Source organism: Syngnathoides biaculeatus, chromosome 6 (assembly GCF_019802595.1).
Source record: "Syngnathoides biaculeatus isolate LvHL_M chromosome 6, ASM1980259v1, whole genome shotgun sequence".
NCBI lineage: Eukaryota > Metazoa > Chordata > Actinopteri > Syngnathiformes > Syngnathidae > Syngnathoides > Syngnathoides biaculeatus.
In genome coordinates, this window is record NC_084645.1 from 16,954,274 (window position 1) to 16,979,572 (window position 25,299).

General features: G+C 41.1%; 2 protein-coding genes across 2 annotated transcripts in view; one reads left to right on the forward strand and one right to left on the reverse strand.

Moving 5' to 3' along the window:
* The window catches only part of ttc38 (tetratricopeptide repeat domain 38), a 54,851-nt gene that overhangs the window by 26,406 nt on the left and 3,146 nt on the right, over window positions 1-25,299 (forward strand). The window lies entirely within an intron of this gene.
* Window positions 1-25,299, reverse strand: part of tspan33b (tetraspanin 33b) — a 34,933-nt gene that overhangs the window by 6,487 nt on the left and 3,147 nt on the right. The window contains exons 2-7 of the mRNA XM_061822915.1: window positions 23,622-23,679; window positions 21,183-21,310; window positions 20,949-21,023; window positions 12,955-13,050; window positions 10,337-10,465; window positions 3,371-3,532 (exon numbers count right to left, since the gene is read on the reverse strand). Of these exons, the coding sequence (XP_061678899.1) occupies window positions 3,371-3,532; window positions 10,337-10,465; window positions 12,955-13,050; window positions 20,949-21,023; window positions 21,183-21,310; window positions 23,622-23,679 (648 nt within the window). The remainder of the gene's footprint in view (window positions 1-3,370; window positions 3,533-10,336; window positions 10,466-12,954; window positions 13,051-20,948; window positions 21,024-21,182; window positions 21,311-23,621; window positions 23,680-25,299) is intronic.

A 25,299-nucleotide genomic window follows, 5' to 3' on the forward strand; every position in this document is an offset into this window, starting at 1 on the left:
ACTCGTTAAGGCAGAGATCGTGTGGACTTTGAAAGTGATCTGCAGCCATTACAGTTACAAATCTTGTGAAACTAATTCGAAAGTGTTTGCAGTCATGTTCCCAGACAGTGACATTGCTAAAAACTACCACTGTGGGGAAAGGAAGACTTCGTACCTGGCTACATTTGGCATCACTGCCCACTTTTCATCTCTACTGCCTCAAAGCCAGAATAGAGACTGACATATCTACGCTTATTGAGAAGGCTGGCAGGCTGTGTGAGGAGGCAGAAGAAAAGAGGAATCTGAGGTTTACCACCGAGGCCAATGCACTCAGAGGCAGAACAAAGGACAAGAGAGCCACTTGGCACCTCTGCAGCAACAAATAGAGGAGGCACTGGGTAGGCTCAAGGAGCTAGAGTAGGGGTGCTGAAACAGACATCAGTAGAAGACATTTGTGTATATAGTTGCAATTGTAGTTAGAATCTGTTTTTCTGTATACTGTTACGTGAAGACGTTGACAATGGTCATATCAATGAGAACTACCACAAGGGGCGACAGGTGATCACTGTCACAGGTACTGAGATACTGGAACATTTGATGAACCAAGAACGGTTGATGGCACCATTGGGTGTCTTTTTTCCCTTACTCTTGATTTCCCACGATGGCCCTAAATTTTTCGTGTCGGCCCTAAATTTTTTCCGTCTAAGCCCCTAAGAATGCCCCTAAAAAGCCCCTAAATTTTTTTTGTCAGACTGAGTAGGAACCCTGTGTCCTGTACTATTTTAACATACTTCTCTGCCACACCAGACTTACGCATGCAGTACCACAGTTCCTCTCTTGATACTCTGTCATAGGCTTTCTCTAGATCCACAAAGACACAATGTAGCTCCTTCTGACCTTCTCTGTACTTTTCCACTAGCATCCTCAAGGCAAATAATGCATCTGTGTTACTCTTTCTAGGCATGAAACCATACTGTTGCTCGCAGATATTTACTTCTGTCCTCAGTCTAGCCTCCACTACTCTTTCCTATAACTTCATTGTGTGGCTCATCAACTTTATTCCTCTATAATTCCCACAGCTCTGAACATCGCCTCTGTTCTTAAAAATGGGAACTAGAACACTTTTCCTCCATTCTTCAGGCATCTTTTCGCCCGCTAGTACTCTGTTGAATAAGTTGGTCAAAAACTCCACAGCCATCTCTCCAAATTGCTTCCATACCTCCACCGGTATGTCATCAGGACCAACTGCCTTTCCATTTTTCATCCTTTGTAGTGCCTTTCTGACTTCCCACTTACTAATCATTGCCACTTCCTGATCCTTCACACTTGCTTCTTCAACTCTTCTTTCTCTCTTTTTCTTCATTCATCAACTTCTCAAAGTATTATTTCCATCTATTTAGCACACTACTGGCACTTGTCAACACATTTCCATCTCTATCCTTAATCACCCTTACCTGCTGCACATCCTTCCCATCTCTATCCTTCCACCTGTAGAGATCCTTTTCTCCTTCTTTCGTGTCCAACCTGGTGTACATGTCTTCATATGCGTCTTGTTTAACTTTTGCCACCTCTACCTTTGCCCTACGTCGCATCTCGATGTACTCCTTTCGCCTCTCCTCAGTCCTCTCAGTATCCCACTTCTTCTTCGCTAATCTCTTTCCTTGTATGACACCCTGTATTTTGGGGTTCCACCACCAAGTCTCCTTCTTCCCTTTCCTACCAAAAGACACACCAAGTACTCTCCTGCCTGTCTCTCTGATTACCTTGGCTGTCGTAGTCCAGTCTTCCGGGAGCTTCTTTTGTCCATCGAGAGCCTGTCTCACCTCTTTCGCACAACATTCTTCTCAGCTTCCACCACATGGTTCTCTGCTCTACCTTTGTCTTCTTAATCTTCCTACCCACCACCAGAGTCATCCTACACACCACCATCCCATGCTGTCGAGCTACACTCTCCCCTACCACTACTTTACTGTCAGTAATGTCCTTCAGATTACATCGTCTGCACAAAATATAATCCACCTGCGTGCTTCTACCTCCGCTCTTGTAGGTCAATATATGTTCCTCCCTCTTCTGGAAATAAGTGTTCACTACAGCCATCTCCATCCTTTTTGCAAAGTCCACCACCATCTGTCCCTCAAAGTTCCTTTCCTGGATGCCGTACTTACCCATCACTTCTTCATCGCCCCTGTTTCCTTTACCAATATGTCCACCATTACAATCTGCACCAATCACAACTCTCTCGCTGTCTGGGATGCTCAGAACTACTTCATCTAGTTCCTTCCAGAATTTCTCTTTCAACTCTAGGTCACATCCTACCTGTGGGGCACAGCCGCTAACCACATTATACATAACACCCTAAATTTCCAATTTTAGTCTCATCACTTGATCTGATACTCTTTTCAGCTCCAAGACATTCTTAGCCAGCTCTTCCTTTAAGATAACCCCTACTCCATTTCTCTTCCCATCTACTCCGTGGTAGAATAATTTAAACCCTGCTCCTAAACTTCTAGCCTTACTACCTTTCCACCTGCTCTCTTGGATGTACAGAATATCTCCTAATCATCATGTCAACCAACTCCTGAGCTTTTCGTGTCATAGTCCCAACATTCAAAGTCCCTACACTCAGTTGTAGGCTCTGTGCATTCCTCTTTTTCTTCTGACGATGGATCCGACTATCACAAACTAATTATTGCAAAACATAACTATGGCATGGAAGGTCTCCATTGGATTATTTTAATTTGAAGCCTCATATAGTGCTCATTGGTTGTATTGACCCAAAGCCCATCTAGTTCAATTCATTAAGAAAGACATGATATGCCGTCAAAAAAGCAAAGAACATCCCGTTGAAGTACTTTCAGTTATAATTTCTTTTTATTTTTTCAGAATTGCTTTAGGTCCTAGAGTTTTCCAGGCATTTGCAAAATGTATCTTGGCTACTGTTCATCTCCAATCTGTGTCTAGTCCTGCAAGAGATTCCTTCCTAGGAGCTCAATATCTATTATATATGCATAAATGCAACATCATTCTCGGCCTCCATTTTTGATTAAGCTTTTCTTGTTCAGGGTCAAAGTAAAGCTAGAGGCCTGTTGCGGCTGACTTCAGCAAGAGGTGGTTTCATGTGTGTGAAGATAATCTATCTGTCTTTAGCTATGACCTTGACAAACACTTGAGAAATGCTTAATTAAGTGGATAATGAATGCAATTGTGTGCAGTAGAAGGACAGTCATGCAAAATATGTCGTGATCAGTTTGCTTTTGGTATGCACAAATAAACCATAATCTTATGTCTTAAAAATCACATTAAAATCCGTCAGAAATACAAAATACATTAATGTAGATTTGAGGATGGTTAGTAATACACGGTAGCATTGATGTAAATTGTAGGCTGTTACCTGAGGCAAGGCCAAACCCAACGCGAGGGCTCCAACCAGAAACAGATGGGACTCGATCCACAACACGGCTCTGTCCGCACAGCCTACTGGGTAGATTGACTTGTTTGCCTCCAGGTGGTCCAGGGTTTGAACCCCAAAGCCACACATAGTGTTGATTACTGCCTGCATGTCAGAAGACAAACAGAGACTCTTTAAGTCTTTCCTTTTGAGAACGTTCATGAAAGTCTGGTTCTCTGAAGGCAACAGTCACTGTGCGTGATGCACTGTTAGTCCACACTGACAAGGATGTTAACTGTTGTGACGGCTGGGAGAGGGATTTGTTGAAGCCTGTTTACTGCGGAGAATTGGAAAAGAAAGAGATGGGGGAGGGGGGTGACAGCAGGAGGATGTAAAAAAAAAAAAAAAAAAAAAAAATCCAGCAAAGGGACACGTCCATTTGATGTGACATGGAAGACAAGTCCCAGAAGGAGCAATGCAGTTGCGGCTCCCGGACAGTAGGTTGCAGCACTGCATCAATTCTTTACGGGATTTTGCAGCCATGTTTAAAAAAAAAAAAAAAAAGACGCTGTTCTGGTCTTGGGAGTGTGATGTATCATCAATAGCAGTGTGATTGATCTATGTGCTCGCTTTAGTTTTCTGTCTTCGTGAGGAAAAAAGGACTAATCACGTTGCATTTCATGCAATGTAAGACTGTATATCTGAAAATGTAAAAAAAAAAAAAAAAAAAGCGTGCTCACACATGCATGCATGAGATGATACACATTATCCCTGTAACTGTGTGATGTTTTCTGCTTATCTAACCCTTTACAGCAATATTTAGTGCATTGCTTCATTAGAAGTCTGTTTTTAATTCTTTGTTGACAAAATATTGAAAGTAAGAGTGATGGATATTTTCAAGCACTGCCAATTCTGGACATTTAAAGGTCAGAGGGCAAAGATGTTGTGGGGTCAGTCAAAATTAACATTTTTTTAATGTTATGTAATACACGCACGTCATTTACAGCAAGTTGTCAACTATAGCTAAAAATGTTTTTTATTGCACATATCGAGCACTTCCCTCAACAGACACTGAGGTGTATGTACTCTATCCACTGCCAAGGCTACTGGAAGGAACGTTACAATTGACAGAAACGGCGTGTTACACTCCATACGCAATGGTGAGCACCGTGTTAGAATATGAGGAGGATGAATTATGACATACGGGAGCACCCAAGTAAACTTGGCATTGTCAAAATGTGGGTTTGAGTTGATCAGGAGGTTGGAACAGTTTGGTATGTATCTGCATCCCATAAATCCATAAATAATTTGTGCCACTATCCTTACTTGTTGATAGAAATATAGTCATGAATAAAATATAACGAGCATGCGCAAGGGGTCAGACAGTAAAAAAAATAAGGCACATCTACTGGATACTTATTTTATATGCACAAGCTTTTACATAGTATGCAGTATTCTTATATATTGTGTGCCCCTCAATCAAGTCGCTTTATAAGACACCACACAAAGTCAAACGTACAGACCACAATACTGAAAAATACTGCGTGGCTTTTTTTTTTTTTTTATCCTTCTGCCCAACGCATAGTAACCATAACAGAGTTACAGGTACGTACAGTATATGCGAGGAAATCCTCACCTCTCCATCGCCGCTTTTGGTGCTGCACCATGGCGGCTGCAAGATTGAGTTCTCTTGCTGGCGGTTCAGATCCCATTGGCCGTAGACAAAAATAGTTGGCACGGCAGTTGGTTTCAGCCTCTGCCTAACTTCACGTCTGTTGCCAGTGTTTTCTGCTTCTCAATTGACCCCTCCGTACAGGGCACTTAACCACGCCTCCTTAAGTGACGTCACGCCACGTGGGCTGACGTCAGACAAACAATTAGCAAAAATATCGGTGCAGCAAGAAAAGAAAAGAGCGAAACTGTCCGATTTACCGGCTGATTTCTCACTTGCATTCTTAGCTAACAGTGAAATATCGTTGAAAAGCAGACAGGAGGGCTTCAATTATTTCAGCGAGCGGTATTTCAATGGTATTTACATGCATATCGACGTAGAAACCATTGATATTAGTGCGAGATCTTTCCAGAGTCAGAGGAAGACCGAGAAGCCACATAATATAATATATTATAACCCAAAGATGAAGTTGTCATTGACAGTTTCCTATTTTCGTGTTACATATCACACTTGTGTGCAGAATCTGTATATGTATCTGTATAGCAGTTTGTGAACCGCCGTATGAAGGAAAAGAAGGCGAGGCTTGATTTACGAGTTGTTTCTCTCGTTTTCTTTGTGTAACGTCACGCGCTCCCTTCAATAATTATTCTTGACTTAGTGCTGAACCTACGTAAGTCCCGACCGAGTACGACAATCACTACTTTAGTGTCCTCAAACATCCTTCCTTCAGTCTTGGTGTCTTGGTGCACGTCGAAGGCTTTTAGGACTGCTAGTCCGGTTTAGCTTAGCTCACCGCCGAACAGAGACACGTTTGTGCAGTCAGATCATCGCAAAATATTGCTCAACACAGATCAAGTGTGACAATCATTCACACGTAGCTATATTATGCAAGCGAAGAACTGCTAATTCATTTATATGAGACATGTATTGAAAATATAGGGCATACCTCCGGTTGAAGGATTCAGTTGATCATGCGGTCTTCCACAAAGTTTGATCCATCGAAGACATTTTTCGTACTGGGTCTTCAGTTTTGGAAAGGGTACGAATTGAACTCCACCAACTAGCCTTTCAGGATACCTGTCGTCACTATTACAAAGTCCGTGACTACACTTCTTAACCATATCTATTGTTAAAGAACCCAAATACGCGATAAAACGCTAACAAAAGCTATACTGGACCATGCGACGTTGTCTGAGGGAACGGCGGGTGCAAAAAAGGGGCGTGGTTTATGCAGATCTCTGGCCTCTGATTGGCCAGCGACGCGGATGAAGCAATTTCTACGGAGGGGTCAATTCATGCTGGTTAGAAGTGATCAGCACAGTATCTGAATGCTTGCACGACCCCCATAGCTGACCACGTTTCTTCCGTTGTTGGTTTACTTTCCCCATCCATTGGTCACGTATTCCCTTTTCACTTGGAAAGCCTCCCCAAAAACAAACAAACAAAAAGCTCTTACCACTGCCTGAATCATTTTTTACAACCAAATGCCACACAATAAACCATTGAGAAATCACTAAATTATATAACAACAAATAAACAACATGGAAAAATAGCACGCAAAGCCGAATGAGGAGGATGTTTGTTTGGGTTGCGTTACATCATAGTGGCAGATAGAGTCAATCAGCAGAAGGCACTGGATGCAAAAAGCAGAAGGCTCATTCTACATAATTTTTTATCAATTTAAATGGTGTATATCTGCTTTCGTACATAATCAATTTGAAATGGCAGTTGTGGTTCACAAAGGGGTTCTTGAGTTGTCAAGAAATGCTGTAAACATTTTTGTCCTCTGACCTTTCAAATCTAATAAGATCTGTAGATTGCAGACCTCTGCCAAGATTGAATTGATACGGAAAGTGAGAAGATAAATACAAAAGATAAAGAAACTGCTCCTGGCTGGCAACCAGTCCAGCGTGTATCTGCCTCTTTCACAAAATCAGATGGGTTAGACTCCAGCTCATCCTAATTAGGACACAGGATAATATTTAGAGAAGGGGGGAGGGGGCCAAGATAAACAAAGAAATAAAAAACAACAACAGCATTCTACCGGTGTGTTTGCAACCACATTGTGGCAAGTATCACTTGCACCGAGTAATGTGTACTATAACAATGACAATTCAATATTAAATACAAAATGCAAACGTCGGGGAATTCTGACCTGCTAAGAGCTTGCTAACGACATAAATAACATTACCATGACAAATCCTGTTGTGTTGTATAAACAGGATTATGTTAGATCAAAAGATTGGACCATTTATGTTTCTGGGATGTGAGTCAAAAAGTTGTTTATCCATATGTTAGGATGCTATCTTCAGGCTCATCGGGAATGATCTACGATGGAATCGAGCTCGTGCACCTACGTCATACAATCCCATGACATCGCCATATTGCCGGTCAAACAAAGCATTGTTGCAAGTTAATTCTGTTGAGATGAAACGGAAATATGTCTTATAGCACTACACCCAGAGTTTTATCCGATACTGTTAAGCATTTAGAACGTGATAATAAATGAACGGACATGGAAAAATTAGAGATACTTGGCATAGAGGACCCATATTTAATGCCGTAGTCGATGTTTTTGCCGATAAGAACTTGGACTGTTAATACGCTTCCACTTATCTTGGACAAGTGGATATACACATGTATCTGATGAGTAAATCGTTGAGATTTACATGGAAATGTTTGAAAGCATTTAAAAGTCTGGATGCATTCAAATACTTTGTTGCTGGATCTGTTCTCAATCAGGAATAAATCCCACATAGTGATGGACCCACTCAATTTTTTCAATTCAAATACGAATATTTAAATAAATGACCCCAAGTTTTACACAAACTTGCCTTCATGAGCTATGATTGGAAAAAAAGATGACAGGGAGTCGCCGTCTCCATACACGGAAGTGTATTGCGGCCACACGTTAATCTCCGTAAATTTCTCAGGGACAGATGGTTTATTTTCTTTTTGTAATTATGCATTCTTCTCAAATGAGTCAATTTGGCATTATAAATACTTCTTGGTAATTTGAGATTAAGAATAATTCCTACCTGAAATGGAGTCATTGCAACACAGGCGTGTGTATTTGGTTGGGCACCATCCATCATGTTTAATTGCCGAAATCCATCGATCTTTTCTTGTCTTTTCAGCTGGTGATCTATTTGAAGAACTGTCTTGTCTATTGTGACAACCAACAGCACAATAGGTCATGGGTATTGTAAATATTCTCCTCCGGTTCAATGTCTCCCACAATGTCGAGCAGCTCTCTTTGACTGGCAATATGGCGCCGTGAAAATGGTGACGTCACGTGCACGAGCTCTATAGAAAGACAGGACCATTTTTGCACAAAAATGTGCCAGTTTCTTGCACAGACATTTTACTGATTTCATGAAAATCAGTTGTCGTTTTTGCACAACCAGCTGCAATATCTACTGTACTAACAAAAAATGAAAAGGCAATGAAAATACCATCACTCACACTTATGTTGCTGTTGTATTGGATTGCACAATATGGTTGTGCAGGTACAGTCTGGCTAAAGTTTTAGCCATCTGGAAAGCATGTATTCCATTTTTTCAGGCATGTAGCTGAAGCGCTAAATTTAAAAAAAAAAAAAAAAAAAATTATCGCTTGAAGTGGGTCCTTTCTGCCTCCAAAGCTGTCTGTCCTGAGCCAATATATTCAGTTGTTTTTACACCGGGTACACCCTGAACTGAAGACATACAACAGTCACACTCACAATCACACCTATAGGGGCAATTTAGAGTGTCCAATTAATGTTGCAAGTTATTGGGATGTGGGAGGAAACCGGAGTGCCCAGCGAAAACCCACGCAGGGATGAGGAGAACATGGAAACTCCACTCAGGCGGGGCCGGGATTGAGCCATGGCCCTCAGAACTCTGAGGCCAACACTTTACAGCTGTGACCACCGTGCCGCCCATGTTAAAATAATACTACTTAAATAATGTTGATGCATCATTGGATCTTTTTAGGTCAGAGTTTTCCAATTCTGATGGAACCCAGGTATATATTTTACACGGAACACGAATGCACAAAACAGTCACAAAAAGAATATACACTGAAATAATGATTGCCATGTCTCAATTTACTTTAAAATACAAATTAAATTACTTCAAAATCAACACAAAATGATCTCAATTTACTTATATTATGAAATCTTTTTTCAAGATGAACACAAAATTGTAACATTCAAAAAGTTAATTACATCTTTTGTCATCTAGTCAAAGAGCATTTACTTGTTCTTCCAGTAAATTCATCCCACTGGCATAGACACCTTAGTATGATAATAGTCATTTGTGAAAAAAAAAAATCCTCCGTCACAAAACCCATTTCGGACCGCTAATTTGATTTTTAAGAAACCACTGTGCCCAAGGTAAAACAACCAATTAGAGACAGAAGGCATGACTGATAAAGTGTGAATAATTTGCGTTGTAGTCGCGGGCACTCACCAGTGGCCTTGCACTGACCTGTTACCTTGGGTTAAGTAGCTTTGCTGAAACTGTTGTAAAATATCCACCTCCAGAAAAAGAAAAGTTTGCCAACAACTGGCCATACAACTAACGGTACACAGGCATAAAGAGAAAGAGTTAGACACATCCCAAGGTATGTTAGTTGCCTCTTGAGGTGGAGGGAGCTCATGCAGCTGAGAGGATTCAGAAGCAAAGGGTTAGAAGAATTCTTTGACAGGTAAGTTCATCAGCTATTTTAATTTTTCATTGATTACAATCTCCCCCAAATAAAATAAAACTTGAAAACTAACATTTTGTGTTATACCGTATTTACCACACTTTAACACATTAGTAATGCTACCAAGGTAGCAGCTGTGGCTAAAGTTGGCTTGTAATGCAAATTTTGTATTGCTAGCGCTGCTATTTCGTTGGCACTGGATATGGATTCTCTTAGACTGTTGAACAGGTCTATGCACTTTTGTGATTGCATGCCATAATCCTTGTTTGAGTATCGTGTACGTCATAGTGGATGTGAGGCAACGGTGCATTTAAAATCTTGCTGGCAGTTTTAATGTTTCAAACTGCAGATTAGGATGCATTCCAACAGTTTGCCGAGACTGCTGTGAAACACTCATATTGTGCCGATTCTCATTCAGGAAAGACAGATCACCTTGAAACGCAATTAGCAGTTTCATTACTTCCAGGCAATCAGTCAGCCAATTATGAGTCTTGGAGGATACAGTGTTTGTTTAGCAACTTCAATTTTCTCTCCTCCCTGTAATGTTTTATTTGACTGCTGAGTTTTCATTGGGTGAGAAAAAAAAAAAAAAGAAAAACGCTCACCTCTCCGGGTACAGGAGTGCAGCAAGAGAAAGGAACAGCGCAGCGTTCTGAGCTTGGGTTCTCCTTAGTACAGTTAAAGTACGAGTTCCATGACCAGTCTGTGTAGTTGTTCCATCCGCAACACTGGAACTGTACGAAGTACATTATTATAAACACATAGGAAAGTGTCTTTAATCATCTGTTGTGACATTTATTGCTTACTAATACATTTTTTGTAGTTAAAAAGCTCGTTTATTTCCCTTGTAAATGATGGCCCATGTGCAGGGAACATGTACTTGTGGGATGCGTAGCACAACTATGTGCTTGCATCCAAGGAAAGTGTGCCAAGTATTCCCCGCCTATGCCAAACTGCTCTCTGCAGCTCTCGACTCTTGTTGGTCTTCTTATGTGGATTGGATGACTGCAGTCTTACCTGTAGTAGGGAGAATTGCCAATTTTACAATGTGTTCTCTTAACAAGCAGCGTGCGCGTGAGCCATACAGACGTCGGCTAACAAATTGCTGCAGTATTCATGGCGTTGCCTTTAACCAGGAGTTATGGAAAAGTGCTTGTGGCGAAAAATAAACGGCTCACCCAAGCTGAGGCCATAAGTGTTCATTTGGATTTAAACTGCAGGCTGTTGGCAGCCCTCACACCGATCTGTGAGGGCGAGCGCTGCCATCTTTGAGGATGAAGCCCTGTTCCAGACTGGGGAGGAATTGTATGCGTGCAGAATGTTGACTTTCTCCATTGATGGAAAGCTTTGTTTTTCAGTAAGGGAGCTCACCATCACATCATCTCAAAAACATGTTGCTTCTTCGGGGGCACATTTATCATAGGGTTTTTGCCACGTCTTCCATGCTCTGACCCTCCAATTCAACTTCAAAGCAGGCAAAAACTGGACTCATTTCTGAAGATAACATTCCTTGACATTTCAGAGGACCAGGTGCCACAGGCCTGACGGTGGAGGCCACTCATGAGCGTCCGTCTGACTGATAGATGAGCCTAGAGAGTTTGTTCTGGATTGCCTGGATAGAGCAATTTGTGCTGTATGGTTCTGGAAAACTGTCGTAGCGTAGGGTGAGGAAATAGACTCAAAGAAGCTAAAAAAAAAGGGTCGCTATAACCGCAAAATAAGTTTGGCCGAGGTAGTAGAGATTCAGCACCAAGCCGCAATGTGCAGATTAACACTCATTTGTGCTGAATTTGCATGTTCTTCCCGTGCCTGCATGGATTTTCTCACGGTACACCGATTTCCGCCCCCCCCACACCCCACCCCCCAAATCCCACATACCATAGTTGGTCGGTGGGGGGAAAAAAGAGGGTTCTCATTTTGAGTCTGATAGAATAAATAAACAAACCTGTTCTTTAGAGCACATTGTGAGCCACAGAAACAACATCCAGTAGTTGACGTTACTCGTCCTTTTTTATTCCACCAAGTTCCCCTCTTCATATTCTGTTGTCATTATTTCAAAAGCTACAAATATTTCTTCTGTGGCTGCATTAGTTTGTGCATTCAGAATTCAGCATTTCTACTGTCGGCATTTTCACACAATCACATTCACAGAACTTTACAGTCACACTTGACACTGAGCTAAGTGATTTATTTGTCACAAACACGGTTAACAAGCGAAGCTAAGCTCGCAATCTTAAAAGGCTTCAACATAGGGACGACTCACACACTTGGTGACGTTGTCAGAACTGTGAGGTAGATGTGCTAACTAGACATCCACTGTTTTGCTCCCAAGATAGTTTTCTTGTGAAAACATCACAGTGCTACGTCTCTAGCATTTTTGTTCCATTACAACAGGAATTCTCAAACTGTGGGTCCAGTTAGGGACTCCTTAAGGGACCCTCTCATAATTCTCACATCATTACATCTCTTTTCCATCCATCCATCCATTTTCTCAGCTACTTATCCTCACGAAGGGGTCGTGGGAGTGCGGGAGCCTATCCCAGCTATTTTCATGCGAGAGCCAGGGTACACCTTGAACTGGCCACCATCCAATTGCAGGGCACAAAGAACCATTCACATTTAGACCTACAGGCAAAAACACCTGCAAGTCTTCAGTCAACCTACCACCCTGTTTTTGGATATGAAAGGAAACTACCTAGTACCAGGAGAAAACCCATACAGTCAGGGGGAGACAATGCAAACTCCACACAGGTCAGTTGCATTTAATTTATTATACACTACATATGTGTGTGTGTCTATATAAAAAAAAAAAAACGCATACTGTGTCTGCGAATGTGTGTATATGTACATGTGTAGATATACACGTGTATGTGCTATATATTATGTGCGACACAGTATTGTCTATATGTTTGTATATATGTGTATGTATATTTATAATACATAACCTACACATATAGATACAATATATATGTACTATATATTACTTGTATATTACATATGTAAAGCTGGACCATGCGTATGAGTTGAACTTTAATGTAAAGGGCAGAAATATGTTAAATGTTGCCACTTGTCACGTGTGGAAACAGTCACAAAGTCTCAGCATCTCTGTGATCACAGGTTGAAATTTCTCAGTTCAGCGGTGTGACATTCTCAAGAAAGCTTTGATTTTGATTATTGTGAAGAATTAAAGTAAGAAGAGCCGGGGAGGAATAGAGAAGAGCACCTCTTTCTGAATATAATCCATCAAGTTCTGCAGATCTAGGTCGTCCCTGTAGTGCACAATACCTTTCTTCACAAATCTTCCCAAAGTGTCACGAGTCTTGAAAGAGAAACAGAATAGTTTATTTAAGAGATGTAGTCGCAGCATAGCAGTAGCTTGTGGGATGTGTGGCACTATCATAACGGCAATCAATCAACCAATACGTACTATGTACACGCATAGACTAAATAACCATTTTTTAGTGTGTTAATTTTCGCCATTCTCTACTTAGGTAAATATAAGCAAGACCCAGATGAATTATAAATGAAATGCCCTGATTTTATTGATTCGTGATCAGAATTCCAGATTAGGTTGGCTCAATTTAGAAATTAAATCCTGCTGCTTTAATTGTACCTTCTGAAGACTTCTTTGTTATCCCCATTTGAATAGGACTTCAATTCAAGTTACTCCCTTTTTAAAAATGTCAAAACAAGGTGATACAGATTGAATTCAGATAATAGATGATAATGAGAGTGTTGTATGCTGATAAGTTGCTGAGCTATAAAATTTCATTTGGCTTGAAATGGACTTCTGTGGGTGTTTTGCTGAGGGCTCCTAGAATTACTCTGAATAGAGCCTGTGGAAAAGCAGGTTGTGCTGATCCAGCTAGCTTTATCACAATTTATTTTATCCTGCAGTAGTTCTGCTAAACAGTGTTCCACACTGATCTACCCCCCCCTCCACACACACACACACACACACACACATGTACTGTGTGTGCCCTTGTGGACCTTGGGACCCGACATCATCTCCTCGTGTCATTAGTTACAAAGTCTCCTTCAAGGGATCTGTTGAAATAGAACATTTGGATCCACTTTGAAGTGCTGAAGCATTTGAATCATTTAGCGATGCTGGGAAGGCTGTTAAACTACTCTGTTTAGCACCAGACCGTCGGAGGGGTGACAACAATGCACAGCTGAGCGTGTGAGCTATCAAAGACACAGTTTGTATTGGCAGGTTCGATTGGGAATCAGGTTTAAAGTTTCGTTTGTGACAGAATAAATATGGATGCCAGCAGGTGCATTTTCCTGTTCAGACTAATAAATGAACTGCAAGAGAGGGAGAGAGAAAAATCCCAGCTGTTTATATTTCCCTTCTTGGGGATTTTATGAGCTTGTTTGATGATTTTCACACTAACACCCAGCACAATACTTTTTCCTGTCACTCAATGAGTGTGGACAGGATTAAAAAAAAAAAAAAAAAAGATTGCACCTTCCATCCAATACATTTCACATGCTGTTCTTACCTAATTGAGCTGTAAAACTGCGATGCAGCTGAACCCACACACAAAGGCATAACTAATGTTATATTACAAAGCCCACCAAGAGACACGAGCTGTTGTTCTCAGCACTTGCTTGTGAGGGCTGTTACAGTAATTGACTGTCACCTGTTGATGAGCACAGTGGTTTTACAAGGCTGACTGGAACAAATTAATATTCATTGTTGGGAACCCAAGAGTCGTAGGTGAGTGTACACACTCCTGTCTTTGGTGTGGGCAGCGTGGGATTGATTCCCACTCAGTGATGATGTCGATATCTGCCCTGCGACTAGCTGGCAACCAGTTCAGGGTGTAGTCTGCCTTTCGCCCGAAACTAGCTGGGATAAGCTCCGGCTTTCCTGTGGCCCTTGTGAGGATAAGCAGCTTGGATAATGGCTGTATGGATGGGAAGCCGTTGGGCCAGCAAAGGACTCCTGGTCTAAGTCAGACTTGTTTGAATTAGCAAAATGGTGCATATTTGACAACGCTTTCAGATCCATTTTGATCATTACAGGTTGCACCACAGTTTTTGTTTCCTGCCACCAGTTCTTCAACACCCATCCATCCCTTCTCTACTGCTGGTCCTCATCAGGGTCAAGGCTGAGCTAAATCCTATCCCAGCTAATTTTGGTCCAGAGGCAGTAAATACCCTTGACTGGTGGCCAGCCAGTCGCAGGACATCATACATATCAGCGACTAGAGGGGCTTCTCATTCCTGATATACTACAAGTGGCGTGCAATGAAGTAATTTATGCAATGAAATTAGAATACATTGTCATGCGGCGCACGGGATGCTCAGTTACTGCCTTTCTTCCTATTTTTCATTTGATTGTTTTATATTCATGGCCTACAAGTCTTTTTCATACAAATAAGGTTTGAGATAGATGGTTCTCTAGATCAGAACTCCACGATCCAACTTAAAGACAAATTTGTTCTTGCTCCCAGAGTGAAGTGTGCCCTCTGCTCCAGTTTATCTTGTTACACTATTACAGAGCGCCCTGGTAAATAAATGTTTAAGACCAAATATTTTACTGACAAAGGGTCCCATTTTATGGGCATCCAACCATCCAGACGTTTTTCAAGCAGATGCTGCAAATGCTAGGAATTTAGCAGAGGGTGACTCAAAAGTCAGGCCTTCTTACTATAGCGACTCATTGTCACTTGCTGATAACTGCAGTGGGTTACAAGATAAAGTGAGCAAGTATATCTTTACTTTCAGGTGGACATCGAACTAAAAACAAATCCCTTGGGTAAGTGAAGACCTGTTTTAAATAGCAATCTTGCAAAACAAAGGCTGATTGGCCAGTTATCTCACCAGCCTTACTACTACTGTGAATTACTGCTCACATTACATGCTGAATTGTTTTGCAGAACCGAGCAGAATCAGCATTCTCAAGCTAGACATTTATCTTACAAAGGGTATCTTTCATTATCAGTGTGCTTTGGGCCATGAAGAAGAACTGAGCTAGAGCCCTGTTTAAATTTGCAAAATAATGTTTGACGGAGCCTCGTGCTACTGTACTTTGCAGACCTGACAATGTATTTCTCAAGCCTTCAACTCATACAACCGTTGCCTGACAAAAGCATTAACATAAATGATCATCTTTTGCAGTCCTTACTTGTACATGTTGGAAAATAAAATGTCTAATCAAATTGGTGTCAACCATATACGTGCATAGTAGTGTTAAGAAGAAAGATGAGCACATACCGATCCACAGAATATAAAGGAAAAACAAGCAATATTGTTTTTGCTTTTCCAGGACAGACTAATGTGCTGTAGCATCTGGACCACACATGCACACTTGATGGACACAAAACATCATCTTAATGACTGTCATTGTTTAGTAAATGACATCCATATTAAATACAAAAGAGTAATAACAGCCTGTAATGAGGTCAATGCTCAGTTTTTATGGAGTCTGAAAGACTCCACTATCATGTGTTATTTTTTTTTTTTGGTTAATAGCAATGATTGTCTGACTCTTTACAAAGGGATGAAAAAAGTACTAGTATTATCATGGCATAGTTTTTTTTTTTATTTCAAACCAGCCAGCAATGGACGTCTCACACAGACTGGTCTCATCAATTTTATTTCCTTGAAAAGATGGAATTCAGGATACAATTCCAGCATGTTCATGTGCCTCGTGTTAGCAGCGAAAGAATAAAACTGTGATGACTCCTGAAAAGGTCATCCATGCACAGTGAGACCATTTTTTTTCTTTAAATGCACCATTCCAAAACAATAAAATCGTCCTACCTTATATCGCTTCACCGTGCCACATCCTGTTTTATTATTAGTCATGTGTTCATTGGAACCACCACTAATTTGCATGCTGTGTAGTTGAGGTAGCTTAAGGCCAGTACTGGAATGTATTAAAACTCCAGCAAAACCACAAAGAAACTTGCAGAATATTTGGATGACACCCCACAATAACTTTTAATGCAAATCAGAGGAGTAAACTTTATATTTGGTGTGTCTTACTGAGAAACACTGCTTACTGCATGCCTTATACCATCTTAGGTTAGTCCATCGCTATGCAGTACGCTCATGGATTTATATGTGAAACTTGAATATTTCACCTATGTATTAACATAATTTGAAGAATAGAAACTACAATGATATAAAAGAAAAAAGCCACTCCTTGAGCTGTCACATTATGGTGGTGCAGGGGTTTGTATGTCCAAATGATTATTGCCCCTAAATTGTCTAGGGGCTAATGTCCCTGGCAGGGTCACCCATGGCAAACAGGTCCGACATGAGGTCCAGAGAAAGCACAGCTTTAAAGACACTGATGATGATTTAAAAACAGAGGAAAACCTCTGAACTTGCCCGGACATGGGTCATTATGGCCCTTCTGTGGAGTCAGGCCTGGAGGTGGGGGTCGAAGGCGAGCACCTGGTGGCCGGTGCTGCACACATGGGGACCAGCCAGGCACAGCCTTAAAGGGTAACATGGGTCCTGGCCAGAGGTGGCGATCTTGGCGATCCAATCCCCAGCTAAAGAAAATGGCTCTAGGGACATGGAATGTCAACTCTCTGGTAGGTAAAGAGCCCAAACTGGTGTGTGAGGTTGAGAAGTTTCAACCAAATCAACCAGTCCCTCCCACTATGAGAGGGGCTGAGCAGGTGTGGGTAGACTCATTGCCCCCCCAGCTCGGCGCATGTACATTAGGGTTCACCCTGGTGGATTAGAGGGTAGTCTGCCTCCCAGTTTGGGTTGGGGGGACAGGTCCTTATTGTTACTGTGCCTTTGCACCAAAGAGGATTGCGTACTACCCACCCTTTTGGAGTCCTGGGCGGGGGTGGTGGAGAATGTTCCCGATGGTGACTCCATCATTTGCTGGAAGACTTCAATGCTCATGTGGGCAATGACAGTGAGACCTGGAAGGGTGTGATTGGGAGGTTCCCCCCGATCAATACCTGAGTGGTATTGTGTTAAGGGACGTCTGTGCTCATCAGATGTTATCCATAACAAACACCACGTTCAAGCATAAGTTGTGGACACAGCAATTGTAGGAGTTTTCTGTCAGTCTTTTTGCATGCACATTGAGGTGAATTCACTTGCATGCGTCCGGAAGCTCACAACCTTGGGATTCTTTCACTGGGTGAGGCACTACTCACTTATTGCAATAAAAAAAAAAACATGAATATATGAAGAGCGTATGTATCACCACACTTATATTCTTGTTCTATAGACCTTTATAATTCACTTTCAGTACCACCAAATTCTGGTTATTTAGCTGGGTTCACGGTCCTTTTCTTGTCTTCTTCAATGCTGCTTCTTCTGTCTTATCTTGTCCTGTTCTTCATTTACCGGGTGTAGCATTTACAGTTGCACGTTACATCTATATTTGTTTGTTTGTTGTAGACATGGAATTTTTTTTCTCATTCTGTTTAGTCTGGCGCTTTGTCTTTTTTATCTCTCTCACCCTTGTAGAAATTATGTTCTGTTTGACTGATTGACTCTGATCCTCAATTAAGCTTCAATTAAAATATGAAGAAACCACAGAGGAAGCTCAAAAACCCCATAGTGACACAATAAAACTGTTCCACCATAAAAGGCCTTCAGCTTCTCCATTCTGCTTGATCTAACAAGCGAACAGGACACACACACACACACACACACACAAAGCCTTTTTGGACTGTGGGACTCCTGAGGCAGTTGATGGGTACTGGCTAGGCAAGTGTAACGGAGCTTTCGTGGTCACTGAGGAAAAAACTCAGGCATGAGTCCATGGAGAAAGACTTCCAGATGGATTCAAGGAAATTCTGGCCTAGCATCTGGCATCTCACTTTTTACAGTGAGAATGGAGAACTCATGACCTTGACTCTGGACATTGTAAATCGATGGGGAGAGTACTTCCAAGACCTCTTTAATTCCACCGACACACCTTCCCATGAGGAAGCAGAGTCCGGGGTCCCTGAGGCAGGCTTTCTTATCCCTGCAATTGTGGTCACACAGGTGGATAAAAAGTTTCTTGGTGACAAGGGCCTCGGGGTGGATGCAATTTTCCCGGTGTTCCTGAAGTCTCTGGATGTGGGGGGTGTCCTGGTTGACATGACTCTGCAACATCAGAATTAGAATCAACTTTATTTTATTTTAATATGTCAAAAACAATGCCTCTGGATAGGGAAATTGGAGTGGTGCTCCAGCTTTTTAAGAAGGGGGAAGGGTGTGTTCCAACTACAGGGGAATTTAACTCCTCAGCCTCCTTGGTAAGGTCAATGCAGGAGTGCTGGAGACGAGGATCTGTGGGGATGTTTAAATCTGAGATTCAGGAGAAACAGTGTGGTTTTCTTTCTACCGTGTAACATTGGACTGGATCTACACCCTCAATAGGGTGCTCAAAGGTGTATGGGAGTTCCCAAAACCAGTTTAAATGAGTTGTGTGGATTTGGAGAAGATATTCAATTGTGTCCCTTGGGAAGTCTTGTCGGGGGATTCTTCGGTAATATGGTCTACCAAAGCCCCTGATATTGGCTGCTCAGTACCTGTATGACCAGTGTCAGAGTTTAGTCTCCTTTTCTGCCTGTGAGTCAGACTTATCTCCAGTGAGGGTTAGACTCCTGCCCTTTGTCACCAATTCTGTTCATAAATTATGAATAGAATTTCTCTGCGCAGCCAAGGCATAGAGGGGTTCCACTTTGGTGACCTCAGTATTGCATCGCTCCTTTTCACAGATGATGTGGTTCCGTTGGCTTCATCAAGCTGTGATCTCTTGCTTTCATTGGAGTGCTTCTCAAGCGAGTGTCAAGCGGCTGGATTGAAAATAAGCACCTTCAAATCTGAGACCATGGTTTTCATCAGAAAAGGGTGGAGTGCCTTCTCTAGCTCGGGGATGAGATCCTAACCCCATGTAGAGGAGTTCAAGTATCTTTGGCCTTCTTTGCAAGTAAGGGGAGAATGGAACCGAATATCTGATCGATCCAGCGTCTGCAGTCAATTTATGTTGGTCCATTGTGGCGAAGAGGGACCTAAACTGTAAGGCAAAGCTCTCAATTCACTGGTCAAGCTACGTTCCTCCCCTCACCTATAATCATGAGTTGTAGCTCATAAGTGAAAGAACAAGATCCCAAATAGGAAATGAATTTCCTCCACAGGGTGTCCGGACTCTCCCTTAGTGAGAAGATCAGTCATCCGAGAGGGGCTTGGAGTCGATCCAGTGCTCCTCCGCATTGAGAGTAAGTAGCCAGATTGGGTGGCTTGGGCATCTGTTTCGGATGCCTCATAGATGCCTCCACTGGTGAGGTGTTCCAGCCCCCGGGGATGCCCCAGGACATGCTGGAGAGCTTATGTTTCTCGATTTGCTTGGGGAAAGCTGCGGGATCCTCTCAGAGGAACATGCAGTCGTGGCTGTGGAGAAGGATGTCTAGGCTTCCCTGGTAAAGTTACTGCCACCGCTTCCCCACCTCTGATAAGCAGAAGAAATTGGATGGCTGGATTCATTGTGACAGTTCCATTTCATATTCTCTGGACATCATCACATTTTCCTCATCACTGATAACAATCTTGGTGGGAAAGACTTTAAAAAAAGGGAAAATGGAACAACGTAGTTGTGGCCAATGAGTATTTGTGTGACTTTACAGGCATATTTTTCCTGAGAATTTTGGTCCAACTTCAGCTCACTTGTCCCTAGCAAACCATCAGAGTTGGTGTTTGAATTCTCAATGCAGGGTAAATAAAAGCTGAAGAATTATCAGAGGGAGATGAAAAGATGTTTGGACTTTAGCATTAGTGAAAATAGTGGTCTTGCAGCATGAGTACCATTATCAAGGATCTGAGTAGAGCAGCCTTTGAAGAACAAAGTTTAGATGTCGTTCTAACATTTGAATTCCCTTGTTGCTAAATTCCAGTTTTCTAACACACTATGAGGCAATGCAGTTTTACACCACAGCAAGTTATGATATAACTGACAACCATGAATGGTAAATTATGACTTCTCCCACAGTGTCAATCAAAACTAACAATATTTTTTGTAACACTACGTTGGTCCATACATCTTTTATATGGGTTCTTAATAGAAGTGTTTCAAAAGTTGGCCCCAATGAGAAAAGAGTACAATATGATCTAGCTACAATATATTATTGGTGGGATGCTTCTGTACAATGAAATCCTAGACACAATAATGAGGCCCGAGAGGCGTTTGCTTTATTGAATTTATGTTGTAAAACGATTAAGTTATCAAAAAGAGGCACATACCTGGTCTGAGTAAAAGAAGCCCAGAATTGCTATGACCAGCTGGGTTAGGAAGACCAGTGTCAGGCTTAAAGAGAACTGAAAGCAGAAAAGACAAATGGAACTATTTTTTCCGAGGCAGATTTGTGTCAATACAGATCAAATGAAAGACCTCTTTTTAGAATAGACTGAACCTGTCACTATATGAGAAAGAAGCTGCAATGTCAATATTTGTGATGTGTCTGTTATGAATGTTACTGTTTTGAGGAGGCGAATGTTTTCTCTGAGGGCTCCAATACAGCCACAGAAAGTGATGAAGAACATGACCACCCCCACTACAATTAGGATGACAGCCGGGTCGATCAGGAACGTGTCCCGCACAGTGTCTGGCAAAACAAGAAAAGGGGAGGAAAAAAAAAACAACAGAAATTGGACAGGCTCTGGTTAGAATTTTTTTTTTTTTTTTAATATGTATAACATCATCCCCGTCATCAAACCTCTTCTATATGTTATGCTCCCTAATTTAAACCAAGTTTCTTTAATCATCTGTGAGATATAAGAAGATATGTTGCAGATTGTCAAGGACAAATGCAATCTGTGTAATCATTCCAGGTCAGTCCCCACTAAGCATGAAATATTGGTAAATTAATAAATTACTACAATTACTCTTTCAGTCATCTGCAGTGAAGGAAAGCATGTACTGTATAATGAAAACTTTGACCCGAGCTATTTCAAGCATCTTGGATCCAATGATGTTCCAAATTAATTTGTTGTAGCTTTGACACACCGAAGTTAATTACTTGAAAAGTGACAAGTACAGGTGAAATGTTTTATGTAATAATTTGATTGAGATGAGTTGATAATGCATTACTGGCAAAGTGATGTCACGGATCATTAGAACATTTGGACATTGTGATTTTGTAATTTTAATATTCCAAATTCCCAAAGCTCCTCAAGAGACCTGCCATTTTATGTAATATCTTTACATATTAATGAACCGTGCAGCACAGTGCAGTGGCGGAGTCAGGCAGCTTGCATGCAAGAGGTCCCTTGTTTGAAACTCCATGTGCAGTTTGTGTGAGTTCACTTCCTTTTGGGTTTTCCTCCCTTACAGGAGGTTAATTGATCACTTAGAATTGTCTGTCTGTAGGTGTGAATGCTTGTTTTTTGAATAGAAGGGTTTACAAGCAGGCATTTTTCTCATTCCAATTGAAAACATTCCACTTGATGTTCAGTGTTCAACTCTGGAGGGAGCACTGGTCAGGGTACCTTGGAGGGGTCGGTGGACTGCCCTGGGTCACACGAGTTGGGACGTGTCCTGTCCACAGGGTTGCTCTCAGGGGGGCCCATGGTACCAGTTCTGTCCTCGATTTGATTGGGTAGGGCCCTTAGCCTCTGCTTAGCAGGCGCAGCAATTATAGGACATTTCTGTCCGTCTTTTTGTATGCACAACGGTGTGAATTCACTTGCATGTGTCTGTACGCACACACCCCTGGTATTCTCTCACTGGATATGGGACTACTCTCTTGTTGCAACTAGTAACTCGTGTATACACAAATAGTTTCTGTATCACCCCAATTATATTCCCGTTCTATCGACTTTTATAATTCACTAAGTCAGTCCCACCACATTTCACTTATGTAGCTGGGTTCTTGATCCTACACAGGGTGGAGCACTGCAGTCTCGGAGTCTCATGCGACATCCATTCTTGTTTTTAGTTTTGTTTTAGACATGTAATCATTTGCTTTCCTAAATCTTTTTGCAGTTAGCGCTTTGTCTGTCTTTTTTTTTTCATTCTCATCCCTCTAGAAATTCTGTTCGACTGATCGACTGTGATCCTCAATGAAAACTTCAGTTAAAATAATACGAAATCACTGAGGAAGCTCCAAAACTCCTCTGTGACAGAGTAAAACCTTGGGGATGCAGATTCTCCATTCTGCTTGATCTAACAGCTGAACAGGACACACACACACACAAAAACAAACATATGATGTGCTCTATTGAGATTTGGTGTTTACGTGCCCTGCGAATGGATGTCAACCAATTCAGGGTGTATTCCACCCGAAGATAGCTTGGATAGGCTCCAAAACTCCCGCAACCCGTGTGCGGATAACCGGTCAGAAAATGGATTTATGATGGATGTTTACATGTCCCTAGTGTACATTTAAACAGAACTGCCATTTGACATGTGCACTTCAAAGTAAACACGTCATTTATCAGGTTAGTAGTCTACTTGGTACAGGAGTTGGGATTGTTTTTATACATTTAATTATGCATTATCTTGATTAAGAACAAGTTGTGATGAGTTAAAAACAGGATTTCTGTCTTATATGAGCTCTGGTTCGAAGCTGTCAAATTTATGTGCGTAAACGTGCATGCACACAGTTCACGGTTTAAATTTAGATCTCATTGGTATGGCAAAAGGTATATTACGACCCTGTGAAACCAAATGAAATTCCTTTTGGATTTGGCCTGTTTATTCCAGTTGAGGTATTACATGGAACATTATCTTTTGGTTTGGGTTTCTAACCCAATCTAAATCGTAATACAACGCTTGTTGTAAATTGCTTAATATCAAACTGTCATTCAGTTAGGGTTATTAAAATGACCCAAACGTACAAGGGAAACAACATTAATTCATTATGTAAGTAAAAAAAAAAAAGTTAGTGAGATTAGTTTAGTCAAAAAGTACTCTACCTGTGGCTTTCTGGACTTTAGCATACACACCAATTGCAACAATCAACAAGGAGAAAACCTGTGGAGGAAAGACACTTTTTAAGATAGCTCAACCATTCCACATAATGTGTGGACAAAGGTTTTTTGAGACTTCTATAAGGAGCAGAAATTAAAGTAAATATTAAGCAGAGACTCTTCTGGGAATACTTTATACAAGGTATTGTCCATTTATCCGCAAGAACATTTGTGAGGTCAGAGGCCAAAACAATCCAAGCATGACATTATGCTAAAAGTATGCAACTGTTCAAAATGTCATGGTAAGATAAAGAAATTAGCTTCAAGGCTGAAACTAAAGGACTGAGTGAGTATGTGAAACGTAAATTCCCCCTTTCCTTTTGTGTTTGCTACACGTTATCATGGAGACTCTCGACAGTAACATATTCCCTCTCAATATTGATGACATTTTATGAAATCTATTTTTGTGAGGTTAGAAACAATGAGACGTTTTGCTGGAGCTCAAATGATGGTGATAGAAATTATTGACGTTTTTCCCAACATAGCAGGTTTCTTTTCCTCTGGCAATTTGCTGACCTTAGCTACTTGTCACTTCTCACATCTAAAACTATTTTCTGACATCTGAAAGCATTCATTTTAGGTATTGAGAAGCAGAAATAGAGAGACCACATCTGCTTGTCCATTTTAAGATACAGGTTTACTTCTTGTAGTTGTGATTCAGTGTATGTTTGGATTGATGCAAGGCCATTATACTGGAAGCTCCAGGAATATATTGTAGTGATACAATAATGCAGATTACGCAACATGCAGATGGCCATCAGTATAAATATTTTAGTACTACTGTAAATTTACTTTATGGTAATTTAGTTCCCGCAAAGAGATTCAATTTGTTGGTTAATATCAAGGAAAGCTTACAAAACATTATTGAAATAATAATAAAAAGCTAGTATATCACACCTTTAGACTTGTCAGGTGTACCTGTCCTATGTATGGTAGGCTAGATGGTCATTATTAAACAGTTCACAGCCGAGAACAATTCTGTGTTATCTGTGTGATAAAAGAGGAAATTAAATTTCCCATCATATCTGTGTTTAAATGTACTATCTGCTATATTGCTTTAGAATAGAACTGAATAAGCCAATAGCCGTGGCAGAGTGGGGATATCTGTGTTTTACAGAAGCAAAGTGGATAATCACAGCACCCAAGAAAAATTGAAAGGTGTTCAAAAACTGTTACGATCTCATTAAGCGTAAGGGGCAATTTTCTTCCCTTTGTTATGCCAATTTTAAATTAATTTGCTTTAAAAATGTCTATTAATGTTGATAGTCCTCAATGTCATAGTTTGTGTCTAACGACCAATTGGATATTACACATGCAATTTTTTAAAATCGGCATTTGGGGCTTTTATGGGCCCGATTAACTGGCTAGCCAAGTGGTAAGGTGTAAAATCTTACAATAAATAAGAAATGATTTGTGCAGCTTGTGTCACATTCACCACTGCGGTGAAAAATGCGATATTTAAGCACAGACGAAGAGAGAGGATTGTAGTTTTCAGTGAGCCTGTGGTAGTTTTGACATGATCAAACTACAGTAAAAACACAAAGTAACAGCACAAAATAGCATACAAAACAATTCATGTTTTCATGCTGTTCTGAGGTCTTGCCAAAACATATCTGTAAAACCT